This window comes from Sceloporus occidentalis, unplaced genomic scaffold (genome assembly GCF_023333645.1).
Source record: "Sceloporus occidentalis isolate IW3139 unplaced genomic scaffold, rSceOcc1.0.p SCAF_204, whole genome shotgun sequence".
In the NCBI taxonomy this organism is placed as follows: domain Eukaryota; kingdom Metazoa; phylum Chordata; class Lepidosauria; order Squamata; family Phrynosomatidae; genus Sceloporus; species Sceloporus occidentalis.
Window position 1 is genome coordinate 767,857 of NW_028317184.1, and position 9,574 is coordinate 777,430.

The 9,574-nt window shown below is 40.6% G+C and overlaps 1 protein-coding gene across 1 annotated transcript in view; it reads right to left on the reverse strand.

The window, feature by feature from the left end:
• The window catches only part of LOC149277993 (cytosolic phospholipase A2 gamma-like), a 46,318-nt gene extending 37,591 nt beyond the window's left edge, over nt 1-8,727 (reverse strand). Inside the window, exons 1-5 of the mRNA XM_089502485.1 lie at nt 8,634-8,727; nt 3,006-3,072; nt 2,147-2,345; nt 1,697-1,814; nt 1,467-1,607 (exon numbers count right to left, since the gene is read on the reverse strand). Coding sequence (XP_089358611.1) covers nt 1,467-1,607; nt 1,697-1,814; nt 2,147-2,345; nt 3,006-3,072; nt 8,634-8,727 — 619 coding nt within the window. The remainder of the gene's footprint in view (nt 1-1,466; nt 1,608-1,696; nt 1,815-2,146; nt 2,346-3,005; nt 3,073-8,633) is intronic.
• Between the last annotated feature and the right edge of the window lie 847 nt (nt 8,728-9,574).

A 9,574-nucleotide genomic window follows, 5' to 3' on the forward strand; every position in this document is an offset into this window, starting at 1 on the left:
TAAAGATTTGTTTAATTCACTGTGTGTCGAGACTTTTTCCACAGGACTGAGACAGCCAACCCAGATGAGAGCAGATATTTGGTGGTTGTGCGGAGACCAAAGCCCTTGAAGGACTAACATCCTTATCAAATGAATTTGCCGAGAATGCAGGAATACATAATGTGTTCACCTCTTGGTTAGAAGGATGGTTCGGGCGATGGTCGGGAATGATAATGTCCGGAATAATTACTATCACTATAGTATCCGCAGTATTGATATTCGGAGGATGCTGTTTTATTCCATGTTGCAGAGGATTTTTGAATAAGACAATTGATAAAGCTGTAAATCAGACTATGTACTCCCAGATCAACAAAGAAGATTGTGATCAATTATTAAAAGTATCTGAGACTCTACATATTAATGACGTTATTGACATGAAAGATGAATTATCAGTGCTAATGACGGATACTGAAGATGAAGAGTCTGATATTGAATAATATTTTGATAAACAGGAGGGAAATGTTAGAAAAATGTTTATGTTATCGTAAATATTATTGCTGTCAAAGACAAAAGAAAGCAGGGAATGTCTAGTCTATGATATATGAACGAGTTCACGCCGACATGTCTACTCTATGTTCTTCTATATATATATATATATATGTGCAAAGGGTCAAGTCTAGGCCATTCTTAATTATGCAGCTTAAAGAGGTGTAACCTGCTTGAAAAGTAACCAATCAGAAAGAAGCATGCTATTAGAAGTAGATAAGATGCTATATAAACCAAGTAATCTTAATGTGTAATTAGACAACGCTTCGACTTTTGTGTGTTGTGTGCCTTGTCTCGATTATGCGCATGATCTAATTAAAGGAAACTCTTTCTGAGGAGAATTCGACCATTAATTCAACCAACAATAGGTTTAAGTGTATCACTGTGCTCAACAGCCTTAAAAGTCACAATAATATGTATACAATCCTCAAAATCATGTTTATAATGTAAACACCTATATATATATTTCTAGAAGTCTGAATTGTTATGTGACATCCTATACCTGTTGGTGCCATATAAATTAATTAATAATAAAAATATAAACACAAAGCACCAAATTGTGGCATTAGCATCCGGGTGTATGTGCGCATATAGAGTGTGTGTGTGATTGTGCAAGGCATTAGCATATGTGTGCAGCCTAGCATTAGTGGCACCTGGGTGCATTATTTCTTTAGCACTCTCCCCATAACTAACATGCATACATACTTACATGCAAACTCACTCTTACACTGTACATATACCCCCCCTTGTTTTCATAAGATGTGCTTAAGGGAGGATCATAAGGCGGATGTGATAGGTGGAACACAGACTGCTCAATGGACCTGACAAAGGGATAGTGTAGTAGATACATTATATTGCTGTTGAATAAAGATAAGCCATTATTATGATCCCAGCTGCAGACTGCAAAGAGGTCTTCAGCAGGATTTGTTATTTTTACATACCTTGCATAAAACAGAGGTCCCTCTCAGGTGTGATTTTGCATAGCTTCCCCTCTGTGAACTTACAGCCCAGGTATTGTGTGTCCACAAAAGAGTTGTATGCTGGAAAACCAGCCTTGTGCGGGGTGAACTCAAACCACGTCCCTGAAAAACAAACAAACCCCACTAGTGATAATAAATCAAACAGGTGCAATACAGTCATACCTTAGCACTTATTTTCATTCTGCTCTCACCTGGATCATGTTGTATTTTTTTATCCACGTTTTGCTTTTGCACTGCAGAGTAAATAGGATACGGGTTTTCTCCAGTTTCACAGGCTGCACGGTGATCAGACAGCTTATTCTCAGTATTCTAAATGCAAAGGACATTCAGATAAACTCAATCTGCTATTATTCACATAACATTTAATTTAAAAAAAATTACATATATAGATACAAATATTCTACACTATTAAAAGTAATCAGGTTTTTTTTTTATAATTATATTATATATTTAGTATCACTGTTATATATTACATGTATACTTTTTTTCAGGTGATTAAACTATGCAGATATTGTTCAGCAGAATCCCCAGTAGAAGAAAATAAGAGGATATTTTCAAGGATGAATTGCAGTATTCTAATTCGATTGGTGCATTTCCAAGTAACATAGAAAGCCTTTGTTTGATATTGTTACTCTACTAACATCTTTAGTCATTGTACGAATCACAACATAGGCCCAAAAGGAGGTCAGGGATTCAGTGTCCTTGTTCACTCTTCGATTTAGCTTCTCCAACGAGTCTTTCCAGTCACACTTGCTGTTGCTGATTCTTTGGCATATTGTATGTTCCATCTTTTCCATGCAGGTTGACCAGTTGGCAGAGTTATAGAGTGATGCCATGCACCTGAAACATATACAGGCATACCCCACATTAGCATACACAATGGGTCCAGAGCATGAATGTAAAACCAAAATGTAATTAAAGTAAAGCACTACCTTTTCCCCACTTATCAATGCATCGTCAGGTCATTTGCACCACAAAACCCAAAACACTTAAAAGACGCTCCAAAGACCTGCTGGCATCCTGCTGTTATGTGTCCGTTCTCGTGAAGCCAGTGTATGTAAACAGAAGAATTGTTGTGCTGCAACTATGTCCATACTCACACTAAGACACGTTGTAACACAATAATTGCTGCCTGCCTTGACCCCTGGATTGTGACCTTGATACTGATTGTTTGCTGCCTGCCTTGACTCCTGGACCGCAACCCCAACTTCTCTTTTGGATTTTTCCTTGTGCTGGGACATTTGTGGACTCTGTACTGTTTTCCTGTGCTACGCTCCACACCCTGGCCTGACATTATTTCAACTCTTTCCATGCACACATTTTTATCACCAAGCTTTGTCAAAGTTTGCAGTAGTATTTTTTGTGTGTTTTATCCCACACAGGTATGAATTTACCACTCCTGGTATATGTGACTTGCAAAAGACAAATTTGTGTTCAGCAATATCTCCTGAGTCACTGATGACGCCATCGCAAGTGCTGCCATATTGTTCATCCTCTCACCCGGTTGGAGGATCGGGTAGGATGTCACCACAGGGCCTTTTGGTGGAAGTTGCTGCCAAGTTATGTCCTTGGAGATGTGAATAAGAAAGAAGATAGCAAATTAAGGATAGAAGATAGATGATGATGATGATGAAAAAGAAGGTGCGGGGGAAGATGTGGAAGCAGAAGTGGTTGGCAGATAAGGTAGGGAAACATTAAACAGTGTGAGAGAGTGAGAATGAGAGAGTGAGTGATAGTGTGAGAGAGTGAATGAGAGTGAATGCGGACACTAGGCACCGAATTTTGTTTCTGAATCAAATATGCCACAAGTTCATCCAAAACGAACGAGCAGGGAACTAAATTTGTTGCCGAAAATGAATTTGCACATGTCTGATGTATATATATCTATAATAATATGTGTCATATGGTCTGGAACAGCACGTCAGATATATATATAGGAAGTCTCTGAGTGATATCTCCAAAGAAAGATGGTATAAATAGTATCCTAGTAATAATCCTAGTCAAGTATGTGTTTGCTCCTTGTCACTTACATGTCTCACATGTTAATGCAGCTGTGTCGAAATATCATTTGACATTAGAGCCGTGGATAATTTTTGAAATAACTATTCTATAAACATCCCTGGTATGTAATCATTGGAATTGCTATTTTTTTAAATTTATTCCTTCATTGTATGACAAAGGTTATTGAGATGTTGGAGATTTAATTCAAAATGGATTAATTCACCTGCATCATCCACTTCTCTGATAACGTCTAAATAAAATGTGTCATCTAAAATATGTCTTAGTAGTAATACATTTATTATTGATCCTCTGGAGATCTTAGTCCCCTTGGACATCTATAGTATATGACAATACATTATTCAGTTATGGCAATAACTGAATTCCCAATCCCCAAGGATTTTGGGTGGGGCTTAATTTGGAGAGTGATTGGGTTGTCCTTAATGTACTCCTTTAATAAGAATGAGAAGACAGGTCATATAATATACAGTATTTGTTTAGGGTACAATTTTTTAAATGACACCGTTTGAAACAAGGTGTATGTATAGGTTGCTCTTTTTCTACTGTTTGATATTGGCAGGGATCCAGCTGATATATATACATTCTACTGACATGCACTTATATTCCTGGTTTCCCCTGGACAGGTATTTTGTTCACGGAAGCAAAATCTTTATTTCTCCCAGCTAAACAGGTTTCCTTGGAGTATAGTGCCTTTGTGGTTTCTTATGACATACCTGTTGCAATCAGCCAGCGGTAGTCTATGGTGGCTGAAGTATGACGCCTTTCAGCTGTCCTAGATCACATGACAAGGAACTACCCGTTAACCCAACGGCAGACTATTTGTGCTGACATCATCCAGGAGCACAATGCCATTGGTTGACTCAGACTACATTATCTAATACTGCCTTTATAAGGCACAAAATTCAAAGAGGAACAGTCCATTTAAAGACTAGACTTCGATTCATACGAACATTGCCTGTTTCGTGCATTCGTATGAATCTCTGTTAACAAGGTCAATTGCAAATGTGATGACATTTTTTGTTATGATTCATCCATTTGTTGCCATGTGTAGCCGCCATTACATGTTGCTTTGGCTCAATTACAAGCGGTTGTGGCTTTCATTGATGAGGTTTAGTGGGAAGGGACTGTGTGTAGGAGGGTACATATCAATAACTGATAGGGAGGCAAATAAAACGAAGAGGTGGTCCCATAAATGGTTGTATCTGTAATTGATGGGTCCAACAACCAGTGGGAGCTTTTCCTTACTTTTTTCACTCTGGCCAATCAGCCTTTACTAAGGGAAGGGACAAGCATTAGATATATAAGTGTGCTGATGCAATTTTAACTTGTCAGTAACAGTAGTTACATACTGATGAGAGTTTGAGACAGTGACAGTTAGCTTAGCAGAGGCTTAGATGCTCATTGCTCATTTACAATACTACAAGTTAATTAATAAAACTAATAATGGTTTATTTAAGTGCAGAAATTTTACTGGTGTGTGGTGGATTGGAGATGTTGCAATGTACTACTGTAGTCTATGCATTTAATTTATATACCATTTACAAAGACTGCATCAGACATATTTTGCCATTTTTTAGGGCAAAACACAAAATATTTTGTGTTATCATATATTACTCTTCATCTTCATTTATAAATATTGGTGACAAAACTAGACATGCTAATGACCTTGTGCACAGTGCGACTGTCTTATAGTTCCTGTGTAGTTTAAGACAAATGCCGTTTCACGCTACCAGCCAAATCTATAATTATTTAAAATGATCTTTCTATCATATCTTGCATTATTTTTCATTGATAAGTAAATATTGGTGACAGAACCAGGCATTATAATATGCATAATATATAATATTAGGGACATTCAGCTCCAATCTCCTTGTGCTTACTGCGGGCGATGGATTATTTTAATTTGTGTAATATTGGGGAACTTCATTTATGCTCCAAGGGGCTGCAGGTGCCTATCATTACTTCCTTACTCTGATGAATTAATTTTTATTTTTTGTAATATGGGCAGTCTTGTGGCTGAATGTGTCTGTCTGCCAGTGCCTGGCCCTTCCTGTGCCCTGCCCTGTGCCTTAATGCCCTTCCTTACTCAGGTGGAAGAGTTCTTGTTTCTTATATGAAGGAGGGGAGGGAGATAGTCTGTCTGTCGGTGCCAGTTATGTGCCTCTGCTGCCGCTCCATTACCTTCAATACATTTGATATATTTTTTTTTTTTAATTTTGGTGGAAATTCAATGTCCTGTATGGTAGGGCTGGATATGTACCAGTGTCTACCCACTCACAGTGTCCTGCTACAACTGCTGCCATATCACTTTCCTTACTCTGAGGGATCAATGAATCAATCAATTTTGGAGAAATATAGTCCCATAGCATGCTGCTGGATGTGTTTGTCCTTTGGTGCAGCACTGCTGTTTTTGGTAGTAGTGGTCCTGCAGAGCAAAGCCGAATGTGGAACTCTTCCTTAACCTTTGGATGGTGCTGCTGTAAGTGAAAGGTGAGTTCAGAAGCTGTCGGACACCTGCCCCTTTGTGAACGCCCCTGAATATCATTAATCTTTTTTAAAAAAGGCCCCCGAATTTCATCTGAGCCGAACAACTGGGAAAGCAAATTTGTGGCCTGAGAGCAAGTGCTGAAAAGACTAAAATTTTGATGGAATCGATTTTGCTACACAAGTCTACACTTTGCTACTTCCCTGGGGTGGATTATCCCTTTAGTTTGTCTGATATTGGACTTGTGTTTCAACTCCAGCTTACTGACCACAACTTGAATCTTGTTCTCAGGATTTCTAAGCTACAAAACCTTCTCTGACTACAATTCTCGGTGCTCCTTGAGCCCTGTGTGCCGCGGTAGATGAGTCAATCTCTGGACAAAGCATCTGTTGTAGGGGAAAAACCTTAAGGAGGACTGCCAATCTTGTACAGACTTAAAGCCTGGGCCCCCATGCCCCTCCCATCAGCCTGTCCCATGTCTATCCCATTGTCCCACCTATTGCTCCTCCCATTTATCACCCTTCCCCTTGCCTTACAATCCTCCCATAAGCACCACTTCATCTATACTATCCCAGTATCAGATAATACACATTACATGATTCTGCTGGGCGCCCCAATTACTGGATGCCTGGGGCCAATGCACTCATGGTGCTTCAGCGTACCCCTGCCTCCACGTAGAAGGGCCCAACCTCGTTGCTCTTTTAGGTGAGAGAGCAGGGAGGCTGGGTCCCCCCTTTCTTGCCAGGCCCGGTACACCAGGACATGCAGCACTTATATTTGAACATTTAAATTTTTTATGATTTATAAATGGAAATATTGATTTCAAAGCTAGAATTTCTGCAGCAATTCACAAATAAAACTTTTTCACTATTAGATAGAAGGGATTTCTAAATGTCACATACCAGGTAGATCCAGAAGTACCACAGAGGTATGTAACTGTATCTAGAAAACATAGATCAGCCATTTCTGCAAGGACTCCGAGGAGTCCGATCATGGCACGTAGACTACCTCCAGAGCCCAAAACTGCAACAACTGGTACTTGGTCCTGCACAAAGGATAAAACAATATGATGTAAAAATTACAAACTAATTATGCAAACTAAAATATTCACACGGATGCTATTGGATTCACATAGGATCCAATATATTTTCTTTTTTTTCATGACATGATATATTAAATAATGAGTTTCTATAAATACTAAATGCTTCCCACTTATTACTCATAATGAAACACTATTGACAAGCTCAAGATAAGTGTACAGTTCTATCACAACTTGGGGTACAATAGCTGTTATTCAAAATTATTACTAATCAATATTTTGCATATTGTAAAGTATAAGTGAAACATAAGCATATGTTCTTAATCTGCTTATATGATAGATGGCAAAAACATGGTGACTAATATTATGGAATAAACCCATTAACTTCTTTAGACTATTATCTATACAAGGTCCCTGCAAGGTATTAAATGGCAATTTATGCATTTAGCTGACAAAATATTGCAAAATCAATTATGCTCAAACTAACTATACATATTTTTATAGATTTTTTAAATATCACTATTCCAGCATAAACATTACTGTCTGTACCATGGTGCTGAGGTCTCTGTGTCAGAACCCCTGCCACAGTGTTCCAGAAACACATAGTTAGTAATTTTCAATAACAACTGCTGTGCTCCAAAGATTATTGTACAACAATACACATAATCAAGGCCTTATCTAAAGGCCAATGAAAAAACTGACTATTCTATTTGAGACTGCTAGATGTTCATGTACAGTATACGATTGCTTTGCATCCCAGAAAGGCATAATAGAGTTACAGGTCTAAAGGCCATGAAGGAGAACGGCATCAGGTAAGTGGCATTTCGGGCAGGATAATTGGTCAGCAAGTGGAGCTTAGGGGTGCAATATTTTTAGAAACATCTTAATATAATCTCTAAAGGAGTATTTAGACTGCAATTGTACCAAAGTTAGCTGTTATAGCCTTCGTTTGGATCTATAAAGTCATTGATCAAATGACCCCCCCCCCGGGACAAATGTCTAAATAAAATATCCTCCCTGCCATGCTATAACTGTGGATGGATTACAGACCAGAGGGAGAAATCTGGAGTAATTAAACTCCGACCCCCATACGGCTCCTGACATGCTCCCACACCTTAGAAGTATGGTACAACAAAGGATTGGAGATAAGAACGATGGGCCAAGAGGGCCTAGTGAGGTGCAGGAGGCTAGAGAGATGTCAGGGGACATTTGCTGTTCCAAATTGGAGTTCATAAATCTATTATAGTATAGTATAGATCCTGTCCGTAGCAAAGCGGTAGTTAGCTGCCAAGTTGTAGTCAAGCAAATTCAGAAGGTTTAAACCACCATTATGGACTGGTTGTTGGAGCTTAATCATCGGAATTCTGGCTTTTTATTTTGCCATAGAAATTGTCACAAAAGTTTGTTGTGAAACATAATATACTTTTTTCAAGGTAATGGGTATGGGTCCATTTGAATTTAAATGTCCCATTCCAACCCTGTTTTGCCTTGTTCATGTTCGTCTTTGTCTTCATCTGCTAATCTCACTGGCCCCTTCCCCATCTAGCCTACTGTCAGGCCCCCAACCCCTCATCATGCCCCTTACCGGGGTCTTTGGCTGGACGCCGTGCTCCGTTGCGGGGCGGACTACGTCCTCGTCCTCCGGTGCCTCCCGTGCCGGCAACCACGCGGCAGATCATCCGTCCATCACGGCCGCCAGCGGCAGTTGCTGCAAGGCGCGCCCCCACGCTGTTGCGGCCGCGCACGGCAATTACAGCAAGGCGCGCTCCCGCACAATCCCAATCTCAGGCGCCCTCTGCTGGCCGCCGCACGGTAGTGCAGGGCAGACTAAGTTAACCCCTAATTAACCCCCATGGTGGGGAATACTTATGCTCTCGGGTGTAGGTGTAACACCTGTGAGTCAGTGGGAGGAACCTGGCCTGTAGAATATAAAAACCCAGCTCACCCTTCAGTCTGGGCTTAGTTATTGAGCTTCTAGTGCCTTGTGTTCTGCTCTGTGCGATTCCCCATTTATCCTGCCTTTTTGTGTTTGACCTCCTGGTATTCGACTTCGGCTTGTTTCTCGTTATTGCTCCTTCGCTGCCTGCCCTGACCCGGATTTATCACTCGGAATTTGTATTTGGCTTATTCTTTCCATCTGGTGCTACCCTGCTCTACGCTCCCTACCTTTCCAGCTAGCACCCCGACAGAATAACTAAGCCATGGAGCCTGCAGGAGTGGCCGAAGCCATTCAAGCTTTGACCCAGCAACTTGTTACGCTGACACAGACTGTTCAGGGTGTACAGGATCAGCAACACCAGCTTCAGACTCAAGTCCAAGCACTGCAAGCGGGCCCTCCTATGGGGGTCCCACCGCCTCCCCCGATTCCTTATCAGGGTCTCCATGATGAGGGGGCGGCCGCTGCACCAGAGCCACAGGTCAAGCTCCCCGAACGATTTGACGGGGACCGTACACGGTGTCAATCTTTTATCACGGCCTGTGAACTCCTCTTCGCGCTCAAACCAAGAACGTACGCCACTGATTTCG